A 27279-nucleotide genomic window follows, 5' to 3' on the forward strand; every position below is an offset into this window, starting at 1 on the left:
GGCAATATCAGCATTTTTAAAACCTACCCCTAGCATTCCAGGGGGCAACCGGCAGCTTTTTGCCAGGGTCCAGAAGGCCCGACCCCCCGGAAAACCCTATTAGCCAACAGTTGACCCACACCTTTGACTTTTGGGAAGGTGCACGGCCGTCCCCTTGCCGGCTCTGCCCACGTCCTCCCAGACGCGTCGCCTTTCGGGGCCTCTTACTTCCCCACCTGCACTTGGGAGAGCAGGACAGGCAAGGAGGGGGCCCCGGCAGGACGGAGTCTGAACAGCGGGTCGTCCGCAAGGTGGGCCACCCGGCGGGCAGCTCCGTGGGAGGGAGTGTTCCTCGTGTGGCAGGAGCCGAGCCGGCTGTCCCAGGGAGGGCTGATTCGGGGGTGCCCGCCGTGAGGGCTGGGGTACGAGAGGCCCGGACCGTGGCAGCCGCTTGGTGGGGGTGGGGTGGGGTCTGGACGATGAAGGAAGGGTTCTTCTGCAGGGACGTGAGTGGGGACCGGGTTTGGCGGGACGAGGTGCTGCGGGGCCGGGCAGGTGGGGAAGGCCAGACCCGAGCGCCCACTCCGGACGCCAGCAGCACAGGGCCTGGTGGTAGAAGGCTGAAGAGACAGCACAGGGCACCCAGAGAAGGTGGGCAGCGAGCAGGGCGGGGGGGGGGGGGTGTCCCAGGGCCTGCCGGCAGGAATATAGAGCCCGAAGACATCTCTGGGCCGGTTGGCGGAGGACTGGGGAGACGGCGGGTTCTAGGTAGAGGTGGCGATGGTGCTGAAGGCGGGAGCGCGCACCCACGGAGAGGGAAGAGGCAGGTGGCAGAGCGTGGCCCTGCCCCGCGCTTGGTTTGCGGTCAAGCCGGCTGCCGGGCTGCGGACACACAGGGGCGTCGGGGCGCCGCGTACCCGGTCGTGAGTGGCAGAGGCGGGCAGGAGGGGAAGAAGGAGGCCCTGTGTGGAAGGGGGGTGCCGTCCCTGGCAGCCGTGCGCCCGTGGAGGCCGTTGGGTCCGGAAGCTCTGGGGCCGTCTGGGTGGCCATCCGTGCGGCCTTGCTTTGTGAGGAAGCACCCAGGAAGGCCCCGCGTCCCAGATGCTGGCCTGACCGCCGCCTGGGTGCCCCCGGGTCTAGGTAAGGGGCAGGAGACTCCCGCGGCCCTGAGTTACAGGGCCTCCAGAGCTCTGACCACGCAGCCTTTGGGTTTGTGTGGAAATCGTTGCGTGGGGTGAAAACTAGGAATACTACAGGAGTTCCGTCAGAAAACTTGCACTGAGGGGGCGCCTGGGTGGCGCAGTCGGTTAAGCGTCCGACTTCAGCCAGGTCACGATCTCGCGCTCCGTGAGTTCGAGCCCCGCGTTGGGCTCTGGGCTGCTGGCTCAGAGCCTGGAGCCTGTTTCCGATTCTGTGTCTCCCTCTCTCTCTGCCCCTCCCCTGTTCATGCTCTGTCTCTCTCTGTCCCAAAAATAAATAAACGTTGAAAAAAAAAATTTAAAAAAAAAAAAAAAAATTAAAAAAAAAAAAAAAAAAAAAAAAACTTGCACTGAATCAGAGCCGCTCTGTAGACCGGGAACGGTATTTGGGAGACGACACCGTTGGTTATTTGTTGGTATTCTAGCAAGTTGCTCCTTGCCACGTTAGCGTCGGTTTCCGTGTTTTAAATGGTTTCTCAGAAGCCTGAGAGTGTCAGTATTTCACATACCCTAGGCTTTCACGTCGTCCCAAGTCCGTTCTCCCGACAGGACGTGTCTAGTTTTTCGTCTGTCGTGCGTGGGTTCTGGGTCGCCCCGTGGGGACCCGTGGGCGAGAAGCCCTCCTTTCCCGCCCCGGAAGCAGAGCCCCGCCACGGGGTGAGGCGCGCCGGGTCAAGTGGGGGTCGCTGGGAAGATCGGTACTGAACCCCGGGGGCTGTACACCCTCGGGGCGTGTGGTCAACCAGGGGATTGTGCTTCTCCCCTTCGTGACGTGGGACTGTCTTCGCCTCTGTTTCTAGGGCCGTCCTGGTGCGGTTGGAAGGCTGTAGCCACCCGGTTGTCATGAAAGGCTTGTGTGCCGAGTGTGGCCAAGACCTGACCCAGTAAGTCCTGGCAGCTTGTGGGTGGAAGGCGGCGCCTCTCCGCGTTGGAGGTGGCACGGGCGGCCTCAGGCACCCTGCTGTGTCCGGTGACCCGAGGCAGTCTCCCGGGGAGGTGTCCTTTCTGGCTTTATTTCCATAAGTCCCGAAAGCATGGAGCACGTCGGATGCTCACAGGCGTGCTCGATTTGCTTTCCCCTCCCCGCCGAGCACACTGCACATCCTCCCGGGCCCCCCGGGCCCCCCCGCCCACTCCCTGGGCTCCTTCACCACCAGTGCTGTGCGGTCGCGCTCATTGTCTGTGCAGAGCAGCGCGGACTGTCCTGTGTTTGCGTAGGTGAGGGCCTCTGTTGCCGTGTGGCCGTCACAGTTCATTTCCAAGAGACCTTCGTGTTTTGTGAGAACTTGGCCTGTTGTCAGACCCCGGATGGCCTCTCAGCAGCTGGCCGCAGAAGGACGTGCTGCACTGAGCTAGCAGTGAGCCTCACCTGAAGTGTGCATTAAAATCCTACCCTGGAAGCCCCGGGTGCTTTCCGGGCGTGGGTCGTGGGGTCACCCACGGTCCTGCGTGCCTTCTGTGTACAACTCGTTCAGGGTGTTCACGTCTGGCCCTTCTCCCATGTGCAGGTTGCAGAGTAAGAACGGGCAGCAGCAGGTGCCTCTGTCCACGGCCACAGTGTCCATGGTGCACAGCGTCCCAGAGCTGATGGTGAGCTCCGAGGTGAGTCCTGCCTCTGGCGGGGGCGACGTGTCGGACAGAACATCTCCGGAGAACGGCAAGGAGCATGTGTGGGCCTTGTGCCGTGCAGAGGACGGTTGCAGAAAGTGCCGTGTCTGCGGGCGTCATAGCCGCTGGTGGGACCAGTGGTGTGTGAGCAGCGTGCCGCCCCCCCCCCCCCCCCCCGCTTCTGCTTTCCCAGAGGGTCCTGCTTACCGGGGATGCGCCGGCTTCACGGCCTCGGAGCCGGGAGCTCTCCCGGGTGCTGTGGCTCACATGGTCCCCCGGTGCGTGGCCGGAAGCAGTGGGTCTGGGAGGCCGACCGAGGGGAAGGCCGGAAGCTGCCGGAGGCTGCAGTTTGAGGGCTGGGAGCCGGCGGCTGTGCGTCGGACCTGAGCGGGCAGCGCCGGCGGAGCGGACGTGGGGGCAGGGAGGGGACGGGAGAGCACGCCAGTTCGGCCCTCCTGTGGGGCAGTCCCCGAGCATCCCCGTACCCGCGGACCTAGCGCACGAAACCGCCCTTACTTCCCCTGCATTTCAGAAGTCACGCGGGCAGTGTGGGTCAGGGGTGTCCTGACCCCCGTTTTCATAGGCCAGGGGTGCAAATGGCGGGTGAGGGAGAGACACCAGGATGAAGCCCTTGATGGGTTGTGCAGAGACTGAGCTCTTGGTGGGGACCAGTCTCCCGGCTGCCCGTTTATGTAGGTGGCGGGTGAAACTTTTTCAGTCACGATTTGATGAGATTTGTGCTTTTAAAAAAATTTATTTAAGTTCTGGTTGGTTAACACACAGTGTAGTGTCGGTCTCAGGAGTAGACTCCGGTGATGCGTCACTCAGGGGCCACACCCGGCGCTCAGCCCAGCCCGCACCCTCCTCAGTGCCCGTCACCCACCGGGCCCCTCCCTCACCCACCTCCCCGCCAGCCACCCTCAGTTTGTTCTGTGTGGTTAAGAGTCTGTTGTGGTGCGCGCCCGTCTGTTTTTGTGGACACAACCGGTCTCTTTTCATTTCTTTTTTCATTGGTTTACACGTTAAGTCATAGGATTACGATCACAAATCATAACGTCATCAGAGTTTGGACCCAGTGGACTGGCTGGGGAGGCTGGGGTCTGGGCAGCGTGGCCCTATGTGCTGTGTTAGCATGCAGAGAGCCTCGAAGCACCTCTCCCGGCTTCTTTTGGTTTCTCCTGACAAAATCGAATTTAGTTTTGGATCCAGATGTACCTGCCGACTTTCCTTTCTGTTTCGCTTCAGCAAGCCAAGGAGCTGGGAAGGCAAGACCAGCAGCGGCTACATCGAAACAGAAAGCTGGTGCTCATGGTCGACCTGGACCAGACGCTGATCCACACGACGGAACAGCATTGCCAGCAGATGTCAAACAAAGTGAGCGGCCCCAGCAGCTCCTCTCGGCGACGCTTCTTGGGCCAAGGAGGCTGGCTGGGGCGGGAGCCCAGGGCCCGTGCTCCCAGGGCTGTTTCCCCTAGCTGGTCCCCACCGGGAGGTGCCGAGGCACGCTCCCACCCTCCGGTGCCTGGTCCACACGTGGTCCCGTGAATCAGGAAGGTTGAGGGTTCGGGGCCTGGAGGACCCAAGGCCCAGCGGTAGACAGTGGGGTGGACGGCAAGGGAGGAGTGGTCCGGGGGGGACACAAGCCGGCAACACCTCTGGAAATACCTGGAACACTGGGGGCGGCGGTGCAGGTGGGTACCTTTGCCTGCACTCACGACAGCAGGTAGAGGCTGGGTCCGCTTTGCATAAATCCTTCCGGGAAATTAAATTTCCAGAGAAAGTAAAGGGTCAGGGGCGGAACCCTGTTTGAGTATACGTCGAGCCTCTTCCCACCCTTCGCTCCTTTCCTCTGTATGGAGCCTGGGGACTTAAATTTATGGCCCCTCCCCAAGGCATTGAGTCGTGCCCGTTACGGATGGCTGTCTGAAGGCTGGCACCAGCTTCTGCCTCCTTGACTAAGGAGGCCTCACCGGCGTGGACGTGGTCAGTTATTTAAAGTCTTTGTTGGTGGGGTTGATGTGCAGACTGTTGTCGGTGCCTGCAGGTGTCAGTTCCTAGCTGTGGCTGCGCGTGGTGGGAGAGCCTCTGACAGGCCAGTAGCCGGGGATGTGAGACCCCAAGGGCAGCAGGACAGGTCTGCTCATGGTCCCGGGATGGGCGTGTGTCGTGGGGGGGTTCGCTGCAAACTTTTCTCGGAACACACCAGGCCGTTTTAGTTTGGCCTCGTGAATAAATCCAGTGACACAGGCGCAAACGTGGACCATCTCCGCTAGTCCCATAGGCCGCAGAGTCACTTCTGCCTCCGGACGTTGCTGACGGTGAGGACTGATCTCCTACTCGTGAGCGGAGAACTTGTCCTCCAGCAACGTCCTTGTCACTTCAGTTCTGTCTCCCATAAAACAGCGTGTATTTTTTTTAAGTTTATTTTGAGAGAGAGAGAGAGAGAGAGAGAGAGAGAGGGAATCCCAAGCAGGCCGCACTGTCAGCACAGAGCCCAACATGGGGTTCAAAGTCACGAACCATGAGCACATAACCTGAGCCGAAATCAAGAGTCAGACGCTGAAGTGACTGAGCCACCTAGGAGCCCCAACAGCACGTGTTTTAGTTGTATTAGCACTTTTTTACTATCGTAACATTTCGTGTCACCATATATTTTTGTGTGCAGCATAAGGTGTTAGTAAATACTCTGCGACTGTTTCATTCATAACAACTCTGCTTAATTATCTTACAGCTGGAGGACTTCAGGGGCGCCTGGGTGGCTTGGTCGGTTGAGCGTCCGACTTTGGCTCAGGTCATGATCTCATGGTTTGTGAGTTCAAGCCCCACATTGGACTGCTTGCTGTCAGTGCAGAACCTGCTTCAGATCTGTCTCTCCCTCTCTCTCTGCCCCTCCCCTTGTCTCTCTCTTTTTCTTTCTCTGTCTCTCTCTCTCTCTCTCTCAAGAAATAAACATTAAAAAAAAGAGTTGGAGAACTTTATGTAAAGCAGTAGTTTCTGCACGTATGTGCTTGTGTGTACGTGGCCATAGCCGGCTCTGGGCTTCATTGTGCCTTTGAAGTCGGCACGTTTAATTCATTTCACAGCAGTTTAAACTCATCGTAACATGCCTGTTCCTCAGCTTGTGTGATCTACAAGGTGAAGGTCTCCTCCCATCCACGTGGACGGGCCTCAGCTCTGGCTGGCCTCCATGGCTCCACCCCCACCCGTGCCCACAGGTTACCTGCGGGCCGGCTCTACCCAGCACTCAGGTGTGCACCCGCACACCTGTTGTGACGTCTAGAAAGATGTGTTTAACTCTTCACTTTGGCAACCTGAACTTGTGTTTTTAAGGACATTTATATGCACCTGTGGAGGACACGGAATGTGATTTCTAGAATTCCGTACTCCAAAACGTTTTAACAGAACAGCTGCTTCATGAAGGGTTTGACCACTTTAGAGCTAGTAAAAAGTTAAGTAAGCCCAGGGTCGCTTACTTTTAGTTTTCAGTGTTTCAGAGTTCTCTTACTGAGAAGATTAATGATAAACAGGGATTAAAAGGATCAACGTTTAGTTTCCTAAGGAAAATAAGTTTCTTTGTATATTAATGACATGTAACTTGTTGGCGTTACTAATCTTACCTGTCTACTAAAAGTGGTTTGAAATACTATTTCAGGTTTGGTGTTGTATTTGTAAGTTAGTAAACCCGTATCTTAAAGCAGTCACTGAGCCAGACTAAGTTCCGTGGGACTGTTTGGTTTACTCCCATCAGTACTTGGCGGGGGGGGGGGGGGGGGGGGGGATCACGCGTGGATCACCGGAGACCTGTTCTAAGTGATCCGCCGTGGCCGAGCTATTTGGCAAGTGTTAGGGTTTGAGGACACAGATCCTTGCTTTGCTGTTAACAGACAAAGACCACGGTCCAAACGGTGCGAGGATCTGCTGACACCGCTGAAGCCCGTGGTTGCCGAACGTGGTGACCGTGGCGGTTCATCACAGGCAGCGACGTGGGTGGGTTCGCTGCCGGGACCGTCATTGACAGTGTCTTGGGTGGTTACCGCGGAGGGTGGGGGGCACAGTCCGGAGGTGCCGTCCAGGCGCCTCATGCCTTCTCACCGGGCACGCCTGTTCTTCCAGGGTATCTTTCACTTCCAGCTGGGCCGCGGCGAGCCGATGCTGCACACGCGTGTGCGTCCGCACTGCAGGGAGTTCCTGGAGAAGATCGCCAGGCTGTACGAGCTACACGTCTTCACGTTTGGGAGCCGGCTGTACGCTCACACCATCGCAGGTGGGCGGCTCAGTCCTCGGTCACCCGTGCCGACTCACGCGTCGCGTGGGCGTTGTCCCCAGTGGGTTAGGTCTCTCTTCGTTTTCAGTGACATCCTTAAAGACAAGGGGACAACGAAGCTCTCCCAGGCTCCTTTCCAGTCCCCGAGCTAGCTCTTGCCTCCCCAAATGGGCAGGCCACCCCCGCTCTGGTCAGGCGCACGCCGCGGGCTGGTGTGAAGGTTGCTCAGCACTGCAGCTGTGTGGAAACGTAGAAACTTGCTACGTAAGCCTTCTCAGGGTGTTTTTGTTTTGGTTTGGAAATACCTCTGGAGGCGTGTTGCTTACTGACGCTCTAAGTGCAGGTAAAATGATTGTCTCTTATTTGTAAATGAATGACGTGGTGACTTAGTGTTAACCTGTTGTCTTGGTGCAGCTTAGTGGTTGTGTGCTGGCCGTGCGTGTGCCTCGTGTGTGCGTAGGTGTCCCTGGTGGTGCCCACCAGTGGCCTGTCTGGCTGCGGGCGGAGCCCCGAGCCCGGCCTTCACCCCGCCCGGGGCAGCTGGGGCCCGGTCCGCCCTGACCGACTGTGGGTGTTGGCACCTGCGTTGTAGGTGCTCACAGCTCCTTCGTGGCCAAATAAAGTACTTCCGAATGGAAATATTTTTACGGGTTGGTTTTGGTCTCTGTTGACGGAGAAATGACTTCCGAATCCTCCTCTACACCTAGCGCCCTGTAGGAGGTTGTTACCACGAGCACATCGGCTGTGTGTGGAAGTTCCTTCCTCGTGCAAGAAGGAACTTTCCTGAGATGTGAACGTGGTGGGACCACTCCGTGGAACTCTTGTACCAGTGAGCACCAGCACCCTGGGTGGAGGAGCGGTTAGGTCCTCGGGTGCCCCCCTTAGGCTGCCTCCTGGCACAGGACGACTTGCCCTTCCCCTGCGGAGCCTTGGCATCTCTCTGGACCTCCATCAGGAGGACCTGCATGGGGTAGAGAAGATAACACCGGTGTAAATAGAAGGGCTTGGGGGAGGCGTCCCTGGCAGTCCAGAGGATGTTCCCGGGGGCCTCAGCCCTCCAGAGCGAGGCCCGCCTCAGGCCGTCGGCGCCCTCTGCGCCTCACGCGCTTTGTGCCTGAGAGTCCACATCCAGAGACGTGGCAGGAAGTTCCCCTTCCCGTGGGCCAGCGTCCCCGCACGGGCGGGTGCAGAGCCCCTCGGCCGAGCAGCACTGAGTCCGGGGGACCCGCAGTCACCGCGTGGCCGCCTCCAGCACGGGCGACGGCACCGCGCACGCAAAAGGCCCTGGGAGGAAGCCCGTGGCCCGAGGGACGAGTGCCCCACGTGGCTTTGAGGTGGTCGAGCCTTCAGAGGGCAGGACGCTGGCACAGGCAGGCCCTGGGGCCGGGTGGGTGCATTCTGGTACCAGGTGGGTGGACTTGCTTGTTGGCAGGAGACTGCTGGGGCCCTGCCGTGGGTTTTCACCAGTTTCCAGCCATGGTTTCTACACCTTCCTCTTCCTGTCACCTTTCACGTTCTGAAAGTTCTCGCTTTCACGGAGTGTATGTTTTTAGTGTAGTTAGGACACGTCTCTTTTTATTCGGATAAAACTGTTAAGCGTTTGAGGTGCTTTTCACTTATTGTAGAGATTCCTGTAATTCTATGAGAAGCTTCAGGTTTAGCCACTGAGTGACATCAGTGTTCGTATGGGACTTACGTTTTTCTTACTTAGTAAGGATGTACGTTTGTAACGTTTCTTCTCTGAGTGAGCGTTGTTTGTTCATAAGCGCACAGATTTAAACCCTTTAAGTGCTGTGTGGAAGGCCCTGTGCGCGGCGGCGTGGGGCACGCGGTGCAGACACCAGGGCCCTGGGGCGCACTGGCTTTGATGGGGGGTGTCTGGTGGTCCTGGGGTCCCGGCCGACAGCGAGTCGTGGAGGTGGGCTGCCGTGCCCGCCTTCACAACGATGAGGGGATACACCCTGAAAGGGTCTCCAGAGGACGCGGCCACATCGCCGATGGGCACGAAGCCGCCCGGCGCCTGGCTCGCTGCTTCGCAAACGGCCGTAGGTGCGGGGAGGCTGCACGTGGCGGCACAGCCGGACTCTTGAGTCCCGGCGCCCCACACGCCACAGGCTCTGTTCACGTGTTTGTCGCCCCCGCGCACCGCGAGCATCCCCGGGGCGTGCTGCTGAGCCGTGTTCATCTTCTGTTCTCAGCCAAGTCCCAGGTAGTGTTAGATTCAGTAAACGTTCCGCAAACTCTTGCCTTTAAACACAGTAAGAGGAACCGCGAGTGAATCACAGTCCTACCGGGAAAGACGAGGGCGGTGGGTGTCCGTGTGTGACGCTTTGTGTCCCTGCTGTCCTCACAGCACAGTAGGGGCGTCACCACCTGCAGAGCGGGACATTCGCGGCTCACATGTCTGACCTTCATTTTGTTTTCTTTCCAAAGGCTTTTTAGACCCTGAGAAGAAGCTTTTTTCTCATCGAATATTATCGAGGGATGAATGTATTGACCCATTTTCCAAAACAGGAAACCTTAGGTACGTACCTGGTTGTGTTCATCTCCGGGGCTCACTGGGAAGTTTGTGGTGGAGACAGCACCAGACCCGTGATTCTGGGTTTATTCCCCCCATTCCTTCGTCCCCCGCCCCCCGCCATGGCACTCAGAAAGCCTGCTGTCTTTCCACCACGACCCTGCCTCCCCCCACTCCCCGAGCATCCAGGCAGTGGTGGGCTCCTGGGGTGGGGCTTGGCTGGGGCCCCAGAAGTCGGGGGTCTGGGGAGGGCAGCTGAGAACAGGGCTGGGACGTGAGGGACGAGGGAGGTGACAGGCCAGGGGATCGGAGCCCTCCCAGGCACCACAGCTTGAGAGGAGGAGGGGCTGGTATTTCCTTAGGGGCTTGCACGCTGCGAGTCCTGCTGGTTCGTCAGATCTGGAGTCACGTTCCCACCTCTTCCCGGCACCGCCATGGGCCCCTGCCTGTCCCCCCTCTGCTCTTAGAGCGGGCGCTCCCACCCCATCCAAAGGCTCCTGGACATTTAAGGACTTGGCCCATTTCTCCCCGGAAAGATAGCCCCCGCCCCCCCCCCCCCCCAATCATGATACGGCATCAGTTGTAGTTTGTTTCCTTGTATGTTGCTTCCTAAGGATACCTGGGCAGTGACAGCGAGGCCTGTGGCCTTCTGCCACCGCTGGGCTTCCTCATGGAGTGTTCCGTGTTTCAGATTCAGGCCACCCCCCCCCGCCGCCCCAGACCTATTCGAGACCGTAGGAGCCAAGAGGAGAATGAGCACTCCTTTCAGAAACAGATACTGTGTTTGCTAGTTAGCGTCACACTGATGGAAACAAAGGCCGATGGGCGGTGCTGTCCGTGACTGACTCGGGGGGAGGCTGCCTACAGCAGCAGCACTGGGGAAAGGTGGCCCACTCCCTCCCTGGCAGGTGACCGGCACGTGGCTCACGGAGGTGCAGGCAGCAGGGCTCTCTTCCCAGTTTTCACCTCCCTCATTGAGAGTTACAGGTGCCAGAAAGCATCAACTCTGTCGTTATTTTAGCTGCCATATATTTTGCCTACGGGAAACAGACTCCGAGTGATAATAATTTTGGACACGTGAACGTGCGTACCTGGGTGGCTGTAGCCGTCAGCCACTAGAGAACGGAATGGTGGGAGGCAGTCCCCCCGAGTTTATTTCCAGATCCGAGAACAAATTCGCTTTGAATTTTGAGTCCTCCAAGCTTGTCCAAAGCTCAGAATTGTGGACAGAAATAGAATTTAACAAGGCTGTGTGAGGGTACCAGGACCCTTGGTAACGTTTCTGCTGACCCCGCGCATTCTAATAGTATTTTTGGACTCAAAAAGAGACCACGCAGGCGCGCTGCAGGAAACCGTTGTCTCAGATAGCTGAGCTGTGAGGTCATGTCCTCCCGCCTTGACCTGGAAGCCTTTCCCTGTGGAGGGGCAGCAGCACGCTGGCCACTGGCTCGTTAACTTGCTTTTGTAAATGTGTTGGGACGTGGCCGTTTGTGCGGTGTCTGCTGGCTGCCCAGGATGGGGGCACGGCCCCCAGACGCTAACCTCTCTGCGCCGGTGGAGAAGGTGTAGCTGCTGTCATCTGACTTCACCTGGGAACTTTGAGAGTTTAAATTGGAGCTAAACCAAAGTCCTGCAGTGCGATTTCCGGCTGTCTCTGATGAATCTGTGATCTACTGACTACTAGAAAAGATTATCGTGACTCTGATTATTTTTTGTAAAGTGTGCTAGTTCTGGTGCATTTTTACTTCCAGAAATCTCTTTCCCTGTGGAGACTCGATGGTGTGCATTATTGATGACCGGGAAGATGTCTGGAAGTTTGCCCCCAACCTGATAACCGTGAAGAAATATGTCTACTTCCAGGGCACAGGGGACATCAATGCTCCCTCTGGGTCACGGGAGTCCCAGGCGAGGAGGAGAGGTGGGTGACCTGGTCGGGAGAGGAGTAGCTAGCCCAGACCTCCCTGCGTGTGTCCCGTGTCCCGTCTCTGCCGTGGCTGCTGTCAGTCCGAGATTCACTCTGTCGTCGTCTGTATTTCAGTGGTTGAGACCGACACCCAAACCAACGTTTGGTTTCCACTTGGGTTTTTTTTTTTTTAATAGCACTAATCTAAGTATTTTCGTAATTGAATAAAGATTAAGGAATTTGCTTAGTTTAGTACATCTGAGACTTGTTATCCTGGTTCTCTTTCTTTTTTTTAAATATTTTCATTTATTTACTTTTGAGAGAGAGGAGAGAGATCGTGAGCAGGGGAGGGGCAAAGAGAGAGAGAGAGAGATACAGAGAATCCCAAGCAGGCTCCATGCTGTTGGCACAAAGTCCAAAATGGTGCTCGAACCCACAAACTGCGAGATCGTGACCGGAGCCAAAATCAGGAGTTGGATGCGTAACCAACTGACCCCCCGGATGCCCCATCCTTGTTTCTGAGAAGACAAGCAGGACGCTGGGAACTTGGCCATCGCGGTCCTTGGAAAGCATGAGCTGTGGGTTGTAGCACCTCCAGCTCCTTGGTGGGTGGCGCTGTGCCCTGGCCCAGAGCCTTCAGGGTGCCACACGGCTTCGCTTGTCTGGTGAGCTTGAAGCCAGAGTCTGTCTGGAGAAAATCCAGAGTTTTGGTTGGAAGTGTTTGAGGATCTTTAGTTCATGAGATGTTCTGAGGTGGGCAGTGGTTGCTGGAGGTGCAGGCCAGGAGAAGGTGGGACCTGAGGGCGTTCCTGCGGGGCACAGATGGGATGGCACGGCCAGAGCAGGGCTGGGGGTGCCGCCCACGGGCCGTCCACCCACAGCGTGGAAACCAGCAGTGTTCTGTACGTTTAAACCGCTGTAAAAAAAACAAAACCAAGTGGCCATCTATGGCCACAAACCTGGAATATTGGCTGTCTGGTCCTTCCAGGCCACAGGCTGCCGAGCCCAGGTTGGAAGCATGGTGAGAGCAGACGCAGGGTGCACTGCCATTGCTCTGACAAGCGAACGTTAAATACCGGTCCCCTTCCCTTTTGTGTGCACCTGTAGTGACTCAGTCTTCTAAAGCTGCCGACGTCGCGGAACACGCTCCGTCCGTCAGGGAGACCGAAGAGGGACGGCAAATCCCTGGGGTCGAGCAAAGTAACGGCCTTGGGAAGCCCACGAGGGAGCTCAACGGGGGTGTCTCCCCACGGGGGGGCTGGCCCCTGCCTGGGCAGGAGGAGGACAGAGGCGCCCGGCCCGCCACCCATGGCCCCTTGGCTGATGGCAGGGGACCCCCAGCATGTGCTCAGCCGCACGGTCGGACATCGCTGGAAAAGCGGCCCGCTCAGGGCACGGCAGGCGGTGACCTGGACTTTGACCTTTCCAGTGACAGCGAGTCGGACGCCCAGTCGTCCTCTGAAGGCGAAAGTGGGGAGAGGAAGGGCCTGGAAAGGCCTCAGGGCTCACGAGATGCAGGGAAAGTGGCGCAGCGGGGAGGCCCTCCTGGTCCGGGAGGGGAGAGGCCTGCGGGAGCCAGTCCGTGTGGAGAGTCTGCCCCGGGCGAGCATCTGGATGTGCAGGATGAGGACGAGCGGGACGGCCTCTGCGGGCTGGGCGGGGGCTCTGCGGACAGGAAGGAGGCCGAGACCGAGTCGCAGAACAGCGAGCAGTCGGGCATCACGGCGGGCGAGTCCCTGGACCAGAGTGTGGAGGAGGAAGAGGAGGAGGAGGAGGACACGGATGAGGACGACCACCTGGTCTACCTGGAGGAGATCCTCGCTCGGGTGCACTCTGATTACTATGCCAAGTACGACCGCTACCTCCGCGGGGACAGCCAGGAACCCCCCGACATACGCAAGATCGTCCCTGAGCTCAAGAGCAGGGTGCTGGCAGACGTGGCCATAATATTTAGCGGGCTGCACCCCACAAACTTCCCCATCGAGAAGACGCGGGAGCATTACCACGCCACAGCCCTTGGAGCCAAGATCCTCACTCAGCTGGTGCTTGACCCCGACGACCCCGACAGGGCCACCCACCTGATCGCTGCGAGGGCAGGTAAGTGCCCGTGCCCCAGTCCTGCCCGTGGTGCCCCCGGTGCCGAGCACATCCGCGTCGGTCTCGGGTGACCGCTCTTCGAACGAGCACATCTGCTCGTTTCGTGCGGAGTTTTCAGAAGTTTGTTTCTGTGCCCGTGTGGCATCGTGCGGGTGTGTGCTGTGCGCGTGTGCCTCCCGGTCACCGCCACACGCTCCCTGTAGTCGGGCTCCTTCTGGAGTGGGCGGCACCCGCGGGTCAGGTGAGCACGAGGGGAGCCCAGTTACCGGTCGTCTGGGTGCTCGGTTCAGCGGGTGAGAGGGCGGCTGAGCCTGGGTTTGAAAACCAGACACGGGTTCTGGCGGGAACCGAGTAAGTCAAAAGGGATCGAAACCCGAAAAGTGAAAATTAAAGTCGTTCTAGGAAAGTCCCTCTCAGACGCTCAGGCTGCAGGAATTTCAGCCAACAAAACGGGCCTCCCCGCCCGCTCTCTCCCCCCCAGTAATGGGCGGAGTCAGGAAAAACCACCTGGTTGCTAAAAGAAAAAAACAAAACAATTACCGTTTCTGCATGGTCTTCACAGACCGCAGCATGGTGTTTTCTGAGCAGGGATGCCCCCGATGCTCCAGGCCGGGGCCTCCAGGCGGCAGCCTACCCACGGGGCAGGCTTCCCCCTCAGGCCAGCTCTGTCCCTGCGTGCATCACATCCTGTTTGACGGTCGCATAAAGGGGCAGACGGAAGGAAGCTCCGTGTTGGCGTGAAATGTTGGGAGGTCCTAACTGGGAGGGGGGCCGGCTCATGGCAGCCCCCGCACCCCGTGCGTGCGGCGAGCCCAGAACCCCCCGCCTGGGCGCAGCAGGTGTCCCGGCGGTCTGTTAGCCATTCCGGGGACGCGGCTGCATGCGCGTCGGGGGACGCTGCGTGCCTCCCTCCCAGCCCGCGCCGGGCCCGGCCATGCTTCAGCCCGGCTGTGCCTGCCCTACCTGGGCTACAGTGGGTGCAGGGGTGCTGAGCGGGGCCCCGAGCATCCAGCAGAGAAGCGGAGACGAGACGCAGCTGGAAGGGCATCTGGGCAGCGTCCCTGCAGCAGCAAGCTGGGGGCATCTGCACACATCAAGTGCACGGTCTCAGGGAAGAGTCCTTGGGCAGCTGGCCGCAGGTCACGGGGGCAGCGGGAAGCTCCCCACGGAAGTAGATGGGCGCCTCCTGGCAGGGGTGAGGGGGTCTAGCGAGACCCCACGGCGGGCCCCTGCTTCGTGGGGCGGGCCGGGGGCCGGCAGCACGGACAACGAGATCCCGGACTTGAGACACGTTGATTGTGCCAGGCAGAGTGATTCAGGGCTGCCCCTTGCCCGCGGCCAGGCTGGAGTGTCAGGCTGTGTCCCCCCCCCCCCCCGCAGGCACAGAGAAGGTGCGCCAGGCCCAGGAATGCGGGCAGCTGCACGTGGTCAACCCCGACTGGCTGTGGAGCTGCCTGGAGCGCTGGGACAGAGTGGAGGAGCAGCTGTTCCCGCTCAGGGCCGACTACGGCCGGGCCCAGAGGTGAGTGCCGCGCCCGCTACCCTCCTCCCCCTCCCCTGGGGTCCCCACGACCCGGGCCGGGCCCTTGCTGCCGGGCCGGCGTTCCCAGCCCTGCCGAGCACGCGCTGTGCAGAGTCGCTGCCCGCGCTCTTTGTCCGGACGGTGCCACGCGGCCTTAGGTCTTAGCAGGGAAGCTCGGTTTGCCTGCATTTCCTTCCTGGCCTTGGGGCGGTGTCGTGAGCCACGTGGAGGCTTCACGAGTGCCAGCGGCAGAGGGATGGTGAGGGGGGAGAGGGGAGCCTGCCGGGCCTGGTGGTGCTGCAGGAGAGGCCCCGTCTACGCATTTGCAAGGGGAAGGCCTGTTCTGTCGAGAATGGCCTGAGAAAACGCCTCCTGTTCTGCGTCTGAGCTTGTTTTGGGGTAAAGTTCGGAAGCGGGCGTCAGGGGGGTGGGGACCGCAGGCCCCGGCTGAGGTTCCGGGCAGGTGCTGGGCATAGGCTTTCGCTTGCGGCCCCGCTAAGCGGCGGTTGCTGGGTGTTTGGGTCTGTTCCAGTGCTTTCTCGGCCCTTGTTCTGGTCCTGCAGGGAGGACGGCCCCGCAGCCTTTCCCGACAGGCAGGGTGCACTTCCGACCGCCTTGTTCCACCCGACGCCCGTCCACCCCAGGGCCCAGTCTGGGCCGGAAGTTCGCATCTACGATGCCAACACGGGCAAGCTCATCCGGAAAGGTGCTGTGGGCCCCGGGCCCCCCAGCTCCCTGGCGGTCCACACGGAACACTCCTCCTTCAGGTACATGAGCTTGGGGCGGCCGTGCAGCAGCAGGCGGCCCTCTGAGCCCCTGAGACCGCGCACACGTTGAGAGTGGACCCAAAGTGGTGCTGGCGGGACATGAAGTTGGGGTTTGCTCTGTCCTGCGTTGGGGCTGGGCTCACCCGCTGTGGCATCGGCCTCTTGCACAGTCTGTCCCGTCTTGGGCCCCGACCCTGGAACAGGTCGGGTCGGGGTCTAGCCGGTGAGATGTTCTGCGCACCCCAGGCACGCTCTCACATTCGCCCGGCGCTGTCTCCGACAGGCCGTTCCGTCTGCAGATCGGACCCGCGCCCTGATGTCGGCCCACCTCCCCCAGCCCGACCCCATGGTGGCGGCGGAGGAGCCAGCTCTGGGCACCCCCTGGTGTCCGGTCCTGCTTCCTGCCGAGATCTGAGTGAGGGAGGTGGTGGCTGCTTGTAAACGGGAACGGAGGGGAGACTCTTCACTGGGTCAGTCCTGCGCTCCCCTGTCTTAAGTCTGAGGATTCAGGACACGCTCCTTGCCCGCTGGCACGTTCTGTGTGTCGCGAGAGTTCGTTTCTACTGCTGAGATGGTCAGCTCACCCCACTTCTGCGGTCCCTCCATTTGAAAGGAGACTGACAGGTGTGCAGGACGGTGGGGTTCAGGCCGCTGTCGAGGCTCTGGGGAGGCTGGTGTCGGGCCAGGCCATGGGGGCCGTCTGGGGAGGGCAGTGTCGGGCCCAGCCACGCGGGCACAGGTCTGCAGAGGTGAGGTCAAGGGAGCCACTCCCGTGAGGTCCGAGGTGGACGCCGGGGCCCAGGAGGCCTGAAGACAGGGACGGGATTAGTGGAGATTTTAGAGGTGCTTCTGATAAAGTTCTGGTCAGAGGCTGTTAGACACACTGATGGACCGTGGTGCCAGCTCGGCCGGAAGCCAGCATGGCAGCACGAGAAACGTGTGGCCCCGGAGCTGTCGGGGGCAGCCAGGGAGGCCTGAGGGGAGCCTCAGCCCAATGCAGCACCAGAGATGCGGTCCAGGTGGAGGCAGGTGTGAGTGGACGCTCCAGGAGGGGAGACCGGGGCAGGAATGGGTGGGGGGGGGGGGGGTCAGGAGAACAGGACTCAGTGCAGTCAGCTGGCAGACCACTTACAGGTGGCCACCTCCGTGCTGACCGGCAGGTCACGGGACCGAGTGCACTCGTTCTGCTCAAGGAGCATAGACGGTTCTGCGCCCCCTTAGCCAGCGTCTCCCCTGGGGCATGTGCCCCGGATCGTGCGGTGGCCCGTGGCCTGCCTCTTACAGGTCTGATCCTCCTGCTGACGGCGAACAGTCCTGGAAGCTGGGGTTGGGAGACCCCGACACGGTGGCCCAGCTTGTGTGGAGCAAAGCCAAACGCAGGGGCTGCGGGGGCAGAGGTTGGGGTTTGAAGCTGTCGGCACAGCTGGGACTTGGGACAGGGCCTTTTCAGCAACGCTGCCGAGTGTTGGTGCTGAGACATGCCCGGTGAACGTCAGTGCTAGTAACCGCACGTGCTGGTGCAGGACACTGGGGTGCGGTGGGAAGGCACGTGGCAGGTGGGAAGGTGGGGCCTGGGCCCCGTGCCTGAGTCCGTGGGGCTGTGGGATGCTGTAGTGCCAGCCTTCCCCGCGTCACGCTTCTTGGGGAAAAGGCGTTTACGCAGGCGGGGTGAGGGGAACGTCACTGGGGCGTGCCCGAGTTTCTTACCCTTTCTCGCAGGCAGTGCTGTGACCCTCTGTACTGATGTCTCCACTGCCAGGCTCAGCCAAGATGGCCTGCAAGGGGTGGTGTTTCCCCTGCACCCTGGGTGGCTGGTGGTCCTGAGTCGGGTTTGGGGGGTTTGTGGACCATAGGACTGGGGTGGGGGTGTGTCCTGTCTTCAAAACTGTGCTGCAGTGGCCTCAGCCTTCGGTGTCCACGCACTTCCTCGTGGGCTGTACAGTTGGCAGCCCCCCGAGACCGCCCCGCGAAGCCCCCCACCGGGCCCCCTCAGAGGACTAGTGCCTGACTTCGAGCGGAGCGGTAGGGCCCGTGCCGCTCACGGGGTACGAGCTGTGGGCCTCCGTCAAGCACCTAGAGCCCCCTCCTTGGAGAGGCGTGATGCCGCCCTTGGGATGGTCCGTGTGGTTCAGGTTCCTTTCGTGGGTGACATTCTGCAGGGAGTTGTAGTGCGCGTCACGGGGCGGCGTGTGCGTTGAGAGCGCGCACAGCACCTGACTCACAGCTTCCGGTCATCTCGTGGTGGAAGGAGGCCTGAAATCCACGCCGTACCGATGTTCACGTGAACAGTTCCTGTTCTTTAGAACCTGCTTTTCGTGCCGTTGAAGGTTCAGTAACAAACCTTTGAGTGAATTGTAAGTGTAGACAACAAACGTTTGGAACGTTTCAGACTTAGGTTCAGAACGGTTTGGGGATCCTTCAGCCTTGCTCGAAATCAGTGGAAGGATGCCAAGAAATCCAGGACGTGGGAGAAGTGACGGGGTGTTGTCTGAGCACACGTGCAGGTGGGGAGTGAACGTGAGTAGAGCGGAACGCTGCTCTCCTGGAACGCTGACGGTCGAGCGGCACACAGCTTCCCTTCTGTTCTGACACGTGTGTGTGGCTTGTGTGAACAGTTTCAGATGACTGAAAAACCAGCGTTTCAGCTCCGTCTTCTTGGAGGAAAACACACTGAGCTGTGGTTTATTCAGAGGTGGCTCTTGGTGAAATTTTCTTTTTTGAACTTGGAAGCGTGGTTTCCGCCAAATATTAACTGAATCGTTGCCGGTCCGTGTAGGTATGCGGAAGGTTATTAACAGCGACCATTGAATCTTACTAATCACGGAAGGGTGGTGGGAAGCACCGCTGTTTCCAGACCAACATGTTACCCTGCTGTGGTCGATTCCATCAGGGGCAGCTTGAGGCTTTTTTAAGTAACTCTCGTCACCTTGTGTCAATTGTACTTCCTTTTTTGTGTGTAGGAAAACGTATGTTCTAGAAATAACGACTGTCGGTAGAATTTATGGATAGTTCTGCTTTCAAAATTGACGAAATGACACACAGGGAAGGTGACACCCATCTCAGCAGCAGTCTAGAACTCAGAGGAAAGGAGAACAGGAGGGGACCGGGCACATGCGCTCACGGGCATTGTGGGGTTGCTCACGACCCCATGCGTTGTTTCGTCTTTGCGGCCGTAGAGTAAGGTCTTCCTTTCCATTGAGACCTGTTTATTTGATTTCACGTTGTGCCCCACACGCCTGTGTCCGTAATCCTCCCGGCACCCGCGGCCACCCAGACATCCACACCCCCAGGCCTCGCAGATGGAACCGTGGGCTGCGGGGCCCCTGCCCGCTGCCCCTTCGAGGCTCTGGGCCCCCTGCACCTGTGTGTCCAGGGCTGCAAGAAGGAGGGCCCCGAGATCGGTGGCTCGGCGCCATTCTGAGCCTGGAGCCCCACGTAGACCCCATTGTGACAGGGCGCCTAGAGCTGTGGGCGCGGACACCGCTCCGTGCACTTGTCTGAGGCCCTGAGGATTGTGGGTGTCTGTTCTCTTTGTTTTGATGTTTTTGGATCTGGGCTGGGGACCCGCCTAGAGGTCAGAGCTCCTTGGGGCTCTCCCACTGTTGTGGACGTTCGCGAGGGCATTTCTTCTCCCCCGTGAGATACCCGTGTGCAGAGCGCTCAGGGACAGCGTGGGGTAAGAACAGGCTTCGTCCGGTTGCCGGGTGCAGTCTACCTCAGGCTTCCGCAGGCGGGACCCTGGTGGGACCCTGGGGTGCAGCGGCGAAGGGGAGGCCTGGTCTGGGGCAGGGGTGGGGCAGCCAGGACCACAGAGGAGCAGGGAGCGCTCGCCAAGCTGTCGTCAGACCTTCCCTCTCTCCCTGCAGGGACGGGGCCAGAATTCTGAATTCCTTTTTGTTTACCCGTCGTTAAGGTATGTCGTTAGTTGTGAGCATTTGGGGTTTTTTTATTCGAAGTTGTAGTTTGAGGTCACTGTAGACCCACAGGCAGTTGTGAGATGTAACAGCGGCCCTGTGTGCCCCTCACCCAGTTTGCCCGGCATCTTGCAAACCTGTAGGCCCGTCTCACGGCCTGCTGGCCTGGCCGTTGTTCTGACATGGTCAGAACCTCCACCGGCAGGGGGCCCCCGACGCCCCTCCCCTTTCCACCCCCTTCCAGCGCGCCCCCCCCACCCCACTCACCGCCCCTCCCTGGGGTGTGGCGCACACAGGTGCTGTGTACGTGACCCCCACTCGCATCCGTCTCCACTGCTGCCGCGTTGCTGGCTTTCTCCCCTTGGCTGCAGCGTCCTGCTGAGGAAGACAGCAGGGGCGTGTCTAGCCTGGGTCCTGGCCAGGAAGGCTGCTCCCAGCCTTTGCGTCTGCTCAGTCCCTTTCTTCAGGACCCACGCGCAGGCATGCAGCTGCTGGGCTGTGTGCGGAGCGTGTGGTTTTATTCAAAACCCGCTTCCTCTGGGGGCAGCGGTGCCTTCGTTCCACCGGCAGAGCAGGAGAGACCCTTCTCTGCACCGCTGCTGGCCCGTGGCGTAGACGCCGTATGTCACCGCGGCCGCCGGACGGTGTGCGCCCTCAAGGGACGCGCTGTCCCGACTCGTGGGCTTCCTCAGTCAAGTGTGCGTGTCTCTGGCCCGTTTTCCAGCTGGGTTGTTGTGTTGCGTTTAATCGTCATCTGTATTTTTTAGGCACTGGAGCTTTGTGAACTGTGAGACCCGAAGGTATCTTCTCCTGCTCTGTACCTTTGCAGAGTCCGGGAGAGCGGAAGCAGTTTCGTGTTGTTGAATCAGTCGGCTTTTACTTACCAGCCTTTTTCACGAATTCTCCGTCAGGCGTCGAGCGTGCTGGCTCTGCGTGGTCCTGGATTCTGAAGCTTTGTGTCCTGATCTGGCAGTTTCGCAGTTGTACGTTCTGTGGTTAAGGCCACGATCCACTGAGTTTGTGCACGGTGTGAGAGCCTAGGGTGGGGGTCAGGTTGGTTGCCGCTCTGGCACCCGAGTCAGATGTCGGGGAACCTCTGTGCAGGTCTGTTCTGGGTTCCCCACCTGTTCCCTCCATCTGCACACATTTGGGCCTTTCTTCTTGATTTTTTTTTATTATTTTTTATTTTTTTTTTTTTACACATGTATCTGTTTTTGAGAGACAGAGCATGAGCGGGGGAGGGGCAGAGAGAAAGGAGGATACACGGAATCCGAAGGAGGCTCCGGGCTCCGAGCTGTCAGCACAGAGCCCCACACAGGGCTCGAACTCACAAACCGTGAGATCATGACCTTAGCCGAAGTCAGACGCTTAACAGACTGAACCACCCAGGCGTCCGGGGCCTTTTCTTGATGTTAAGGTGAAACGTTTCGTTTTTCACCTTTAAGTATGATGTGGTACCTGTAGTTTTTCTGTAGATGCTTTTCCCAAATTGGGGGAAATTTCCCTTTCTTCCCATTCTTCTGTGAGTTTTTATCCTGAACGGATATTAAATTTTTCCAGATGCCTCATCTGTACTCATATCGCGTGGTTTTTTGTCTTTGGCCTGTCATTCGAATTCTGTTTCTCTCGTTGGCCAGTAACATTTCTTTCGCTGTTTTCAAGAGTGTTTTCCTTGTCTTGAATAAGAAGTTTGACGATGGAGTGTTTTAACGTGGATTCGGAGGTGTGTTCTCTTTGGATCCACTCAGCTTCTCGAATCTGGAAGTTTAATGTCTTGCCCAAATTTGGGATGTTTCCAGCCCTTGTTCTTTGAGGACTTTTCCAGTTCTGTCGTGTTTGTCCTCGTTCTGGGCTCCTGGACACCAGTACTGAATCACGTGTTCTTCAGGCCGCTCTTTCTTCCTTTTCAGTCTGTTTTCTCCCTGATGTGTAGACTGAGCCATTTCTCTTACGCATCAGGCTCTGTCCCCTTTGCCGTGACGTGGAGCCCGTCCAGTGCAGTTTTAAATTTTCATTTATCGGCGCATTTTCGTTCTGACGCTGCCCCGTGGCGCTTCCCCGGCCGCGGTGGCTGTGCCAGGCCTTCTCCCGCAGCCGCGTGACCGGTGCTTGGCGGCCTGTCGAAGCCTTTTCATTGCGATGCTGTCCCACGTGCCCGAGAGTCCCCGACCTTTGCCCCCGCAGAGTGCACCTCCCTGGCTGTCCTCCTCCTTCGGCTTGAGGTCTTGCCGTTCTTGGGAGGACAAGGGGTTTTCTTTCTTTCGTTTTTTTAAGTTTACTTATTTACTTATTTTGAGAGACAGTGCGTGAGCAGGGGAGTGGGGGTGGGGGGGGGAGAGAGAGTCCAAAGCAGGCTCCAGGCCATCAGCCCAGACAGACCCCGACGAGGAGCACGATCCTGTGAACTGTGGGATCGTGACCTGAGCCGAAACCGAGGGTCACGCTTAACCGACTGAGCCACCCGGGCGCCCCACGCGTGATTTTCAGCTGAAGCCTGGGTGGTTTCACGGCACGTTATGAGAGCCTCGACCTTACTCAAACTTCACATTTGGCTGTCTCCCCCACTGTGCGTCCAGCACGGTGGACGCACCTGTCCCAGGTGGGGAGCCTGGGGTCCTTGTTGCTCCTGGGCCAAAGGGTCACCTGGGGTCACCCCCCAGGGTCGCCACAGACACAGGGCGGATGCTGTTCATGTTACAACCAGGTGAACGTCAACGTCTGACTCTGACACCTCCCAGCCTGGGGTGAGGGTCTCATTACTTGTCCTGGCCCCAGCCACCAGGGTCTCCACGGACACTGCATAGTCGGGGGGTGCTCATTACCGGCTGGCCCGGAGGAAGATCCTGACCCCCGACTCTGCATTCTCTGAGACCAGTGATGGGGGCATGGTTTGTGGTATTGGCCTGTGGGAGAGCAAGTGACCGTCTGAAGCTTTCCTGTTCCGCAAGGGGGTCCCTCTGTGGGTTTCTCCTGGAGAGATCAGGCCACTCTTTGGGCTTTGTGTCTGCCCGTTGGTGTTTTGCGTCGCTGGCTCCTGGCCCTCTTCCGTCAGCCCTCGAGTCAGCTCTCTGTGTTCCCCTGCCGGCGCCCCCAGGAGGATGGCAGAGGCCCAGCTGCCTTCCTGGGAGTAAAGTCAACTTGTGATTCAGAATAGACCATGAATCTTTTGTGTTTCATTTCCTCTTGCATTTACGGTCTCGTTTTGGGGGAGCTCTGCGAGCAGCATGGCATGGGGGCCTCGCAGGTCGGGAAGAGGGAGCGCTCCGTCCTGGGGGTTTAGTCCACCAGAGCTCACCACGTTAGACGAAAGTGAGCCATTACACGTTACCACGGTAAAAGAGCTGTGCGGTAACGTATTAGCTGCTTTCCAAACGGGAAAGGAACGTAACGCTAAGAATGGCTCGTCTCGCCCTTTTGTGACTCTCTTGCTCCCACCGGCCTCTGCACCTGCCTGTCGTGCTCCGCCCCTTGATGGAAACACAGGAGGAAATTCTGCCGCCTCCCGTGTGGCGTGTCGTTGGTGAGGGGAGACGCCCTGGGGGCCGGGGGCCCTTGACCTACCGGCCGATTCGGTGTCTTACGAGATGAGGAGAATCACCCCCTTTCGAGGGATAGCGCCCAAGAGGTAGGCCGGCCGGCGCTCCCTGGTTACAACTGCAGCTGCTTTTCCGAAGGGAGACCGTGTGTGGCTGTTTTCGGTAGGAAGATAGGAGGCCGTTTCCCGTGGTCGCCCCGGGCGCCTTGGCCGCGGGTTGGGCGGCGGGCAGCGTGGTGTGGACGGCACTGGCGAGGCTCCGGTGTCAGGTCCTCGTGTCTGTCCCTAACAAGTCCCCCTTTCGTTAGACACGCAGCCGCTGCTTTTCCGTGTTGTGGCTTAGACTTCGTACCCGTGTCTTCTTCAACATCAGGAGGCTTGGCCGCGTCGTCAGTGTCTCAGGGAGCGGACGTGTTGGGCGGTGACAGTGGGGTCGGAAGTGTCCTCGTGCCCGTCTCGGGGCCGTGGCCCACCTGAGAGCGCGTGCTCTGGGCCTGCCGCCGACACGGACGCGTGTGCCGAGGGCGCCGTGAGACGCTGCGCGGCCGGGCCTGGGATCGGCTCCATGGAAGAGCCTTCTGGAAGCGCGCACTGGTCTTTTGTGTTCGTGTGTGATTGATGGGCGGAACCGTGCGGCTGGAATGCTGGGTCGCCTTCCCTGGTGCCCGGGTGGACGGCGCGCCGACTTCAGTCCCTGCAGCCTGTGTCTTCAGTTGGGCAGCTCGTTCTTTCTGTTCTGGGCAGAATAGAGAGATGTGCTGCGCTGGTTTTGTTTTTTCTTAAAAACTCTTGCGGCTTGCTCAACCTTACTTTGAGGATAAGTACCTCTCCTGCTGGTTTCTAGGAACGTGCTCGCCAGCTCTTCACGTCTTGTCCTTCGCTCTGAGCCGAGGGACCCAAGAGCAGCGGTGCTGTGCGGGGGGTCGTCCGCTCTCAGCCGGAGGGAACGCGCGGGGACCGTGGAGGGACAGGGTGGCTTTTCGTGACTAAACGCTCTCTGTGCTTGTTTACGAGCTCCGAGTCGGGAGGCCGTGGAAGCGCCTCTCCTCACGCGGGCCCTGTGACGTTCGTTTCAGAGTGGTTCAGCCGCCACCACAGATGCTCGCTCAGGAGCTGCCGGACACCCGACGCGGAGAGCGGCCCGGCCCCGGCGGGAGGAAGCGACAGCCCAGCATGTCAGAGACCATGCCGCTGTACACGCTGTGTAAGGAGGACTTAGAGAGTATGGACAAAGAGGTGAGGCCCGCGGGCGCCGCACGCCAGGGGCAGGGCGCCCACCGCGCTCACGCTCCGCCCTCACTTGCCCAGGGACGCTTCCGCTGGTGGATTTGGCGCGGCCTGGAGTGACGCGTCGGGGCGTCGGCGACCCCGGAAAGCCCGGCCACGCCCCACCGGGGGTGCCTGCGCGCTCCCCCGACCCCGCCGTTGGCGAGGGCCCGGCATCGGGCGGGCAGGGCCGGGGCTGCCGGCGGCCTGCACTGCCCAGCGGGAGATCCGAGGTGACCTCCTGCCCGGGTCACGGGGGCTCTGAAACACAGGTGACGGTTGGCAGTTCACGGTAGGGTCTTGTTATGACGCCACTAAACGGTTCTGGGCGACATCGGTGGCGTTTTTCTCTTCAGATCCTTAAGTGTGGGAAGAGCGATAATAGGGCCGTGAATCCATTTTGGATTAGAGGTTAAATACGGTAGGGATCTCCGTTTGGCACAAAACAGCCAAAACTGCAGGTAATTTTGTCATCTGCCCGGTGCTTCATCCCCTGAAAGGAGCCCGTCCGAGGCCCACTGGCCCCCAGGCGCCGTGACCCCTGCTCTCCTGCTCCGGCCAGTACCCTCGAGGGAGCCCCCCCCCCCCCCCCCCGTCGGGGTTTCCGTGTGTCTGTAGGTGGTGTGCGGGCAGCATCAGTGCAGAAAGCCACGTCGCGCGTCGGAGTGAACGTGGCGCCTTGTCACGCCCAACCGGCCTCTGCTTGGGACGGAAGCCATGCGCCCGGCCGGCCGGCCCCACGGCCGCCTGGGTTTCTGCTCCGGCACCGCACCGTGCTCCGTGCTCGTTGCCACCGGGGGGAGGGCCCGTGTGTAGAAAAGCGTGTTTTAGTTTATCTTCAGTAGGGGAACGTCAGTGGCACGTTCGGTACGGAATCCTACTGGGAGCCCTCGTCCCTTTCCGTCGCCGGTTTACCTTGCGGCGCTTGGAGCCTGTCTGCAGGTGTGTCGATTCCCTTTCTTGGCCGTTTTTTGAATATTTAGCTGGTGGAGGTGCTTTTTTATTGTTGTTTCCCAAGTGTTTTCTCCGGAAGAACTTCCTCAGCGCTACTCTTTGATCTCTGGGTCGATCCAGGAGGTCGCTGACCCCACAGAGACCTGGGGGAGAGGGCCGCTGGCGCGTGCCTCCCCCGTCCTCCCAGCCACCCTGCAGACGCGCACACAGCAGCCTGCTAAGTAGTGACAGCTACTTTGGTACTTGTTCCAGGTCAGGGGACGTCGGAATCTTACCGTGAAATGAAAGTGCTACGTGCAACTTTCTGTCACTTTGAGAGAAAGGAAAGGGAGCCTCCGGGCCTTCGATCCGGCTCCTCGGCGGTAGGAAGTGGCAAAGGCCAGAGCAGCCCGGCACTTGAGAGCTGGTGAGCCCTGGGCCGCCGTGGCAGTGGAGGGCCGCGTCCCGTGAGCCCCACAGGGAGGCAGGTGCCACGCTCGGGCGCTCATACTCCACCTCCGCTCCTCTTCCCCCAATTCCTGGTTCTGGGCAAGCACGGCGGGCCGGAGGCTGCGGGGTTTAGGGGTCGGAGACTGAGCGGCGGGGAAGCGAGCGTGCGTGACCGTGCCCGTGTACGGCGGTGTTCCTGCCCAGCACGTGGCCGAGGCTGGAGAGACCTTCCCGCGCGCCTGGCTGCTGGGGGCCCCAGGTGGTCTCGGCAGCTTTGCGCCAGGCCACGCGGGGACGTCCTGGGCAGAGTGTGCCCCTGGTAGGAGGGATACCCTGGTGTCAGAAGATGCCCGTTGCCGCGTGTGCCCCCTTCTCCTGGAACACCCACGTGCCCAGAGCGGGCCTCGGAGCCCCGTTGTCGCGCGGCAGGAGACATGCCTCTGGAAAGCAGGCACGCTGCCTCCGGGGACGCCGGTCTTGGGCTGTCTGCGAGTCCCGCGTGGGCTTGGCCGGGTCTCGTGAGGCGCGCTGCCCTCAAACGGGTCTGGGTTCGCCATCGGGAGCGGGGAGCAGAGACGGTGAAAGGGGGAGATGTGTGGCGATCGTGCTGCACACGCAGGTTTCAGAGAGTGTCACGGGCTGCAAGGCGGCGGCCGAGGTCTCTGGCCTGTGCCGAAGGGAGGGAGGGAGGGTGATGCTCCTAGGAGACTCTGAAGTAAATCTTTGGAGAGAACCCCGGGCGGCTTCCCCAAACCTGGAGCTGCTTGTGACAGAAGGGGCTCTTGTCTCTGCCGCTGACGCGTGCGACTGCTTTTGTTTCCTGGTGGCCTTTGTCCTTTTGAGATAATTCGGGGGGACTGCTGTTCAGCGTCGTTCTGGTTTCCGTACAAATTGGTACGCATCAGAGACTTGGGTGGCCTGCTTTTTGTGCACTCGTTCTCGGATTTATCAGGAACGTTCAGTTGAGTAACCGAATGTCTCTCGTATCAGTTCATTAGTGGCTTATCTGCCAATACTTACTTCAAATACAGTTAGGTTCTAGGAATTGTGAAATCTGCCTCAGGTCCCCTGGCAGGATTCTGTACCCTCAGCAGGCCACTGTCTTACTCAGTTCAGCAAACGAAGGTCCCAGAAAATAAAGACTGACCAACATGAGCTTCCTCTGCTGTGACCACCCACTCCGTGTCCCGATGCCCCCGTGCTCACCTGTGCACTCAGAGGCCACTGTAGTTGTATTTTTTTAGTCCACTAGAGGGGGCTCTTCAGACAGCCTGTCATCAGCATGGACAGGTGCTCCGCAGCCAGGGTGTCCCAAGGTGGGGGT

At 59.5% G+C, this 27279-nt stretch overlaps 1 protein-coding gene across 2 annotated transcripts in view; it reads left to right on the top strand.

Moving 5' to 3' along the window:
• The window catches only part of CTDP1 (CTD phosphatase subunit 1), a 57105-nt gene that overhangs the window by 8631 nt on the left and 21195 nt on the right, over nt 1-27279 (top strand). For both annotated transcript variants that reach the window (XM_030335992.1, XM_030335993.1), the window contains exons 2-11: nt 1979-2062; nt 2687-2780; nt 4032-4160; nt 6900-7050; nt 9484-9574; nt 11320-11486; nt 12579-13568; nt 14949-15090; nt 15654-15857; nt 24383-24542. In XM_030335992.1, the coding sequence (XP_030191852.1) occupies nt 1979-2062; nt 2687-2780; nt 4032-4160; nt 6900-7050; nt 9484-9574; nt 11320-11486; nt 12579-13568; nt 14949-15090; nt 15654-15857; nt 24383-24542 (2212 nt within the window). The remainder of the gene's footprint in view (nt 1-1978; nt 2063-2686; nt 2781-4031; nt 4161-6899; nt 7051-9483; nt 9575-11319; nt 11487-12578; nt 13569-14948; nt 15091-15653; nt 15858-24382; nt 24543-27279) is intronic.

This window comes from Lynx canadensis, chromosome D3 (assembly GCF_007474595.2).
Source record: "Lynx canadensis isolate LIC74 chromosome D3, mLynCan4.pri.v2, whole genome shotgun sequence".
In the NCBI taxonomy this organism is placed as follows: Eukaryota; Metazoa; Chordata; class Mammalia; order Carnivora; family Felidae; genus Lynx; species Lynx canadensis.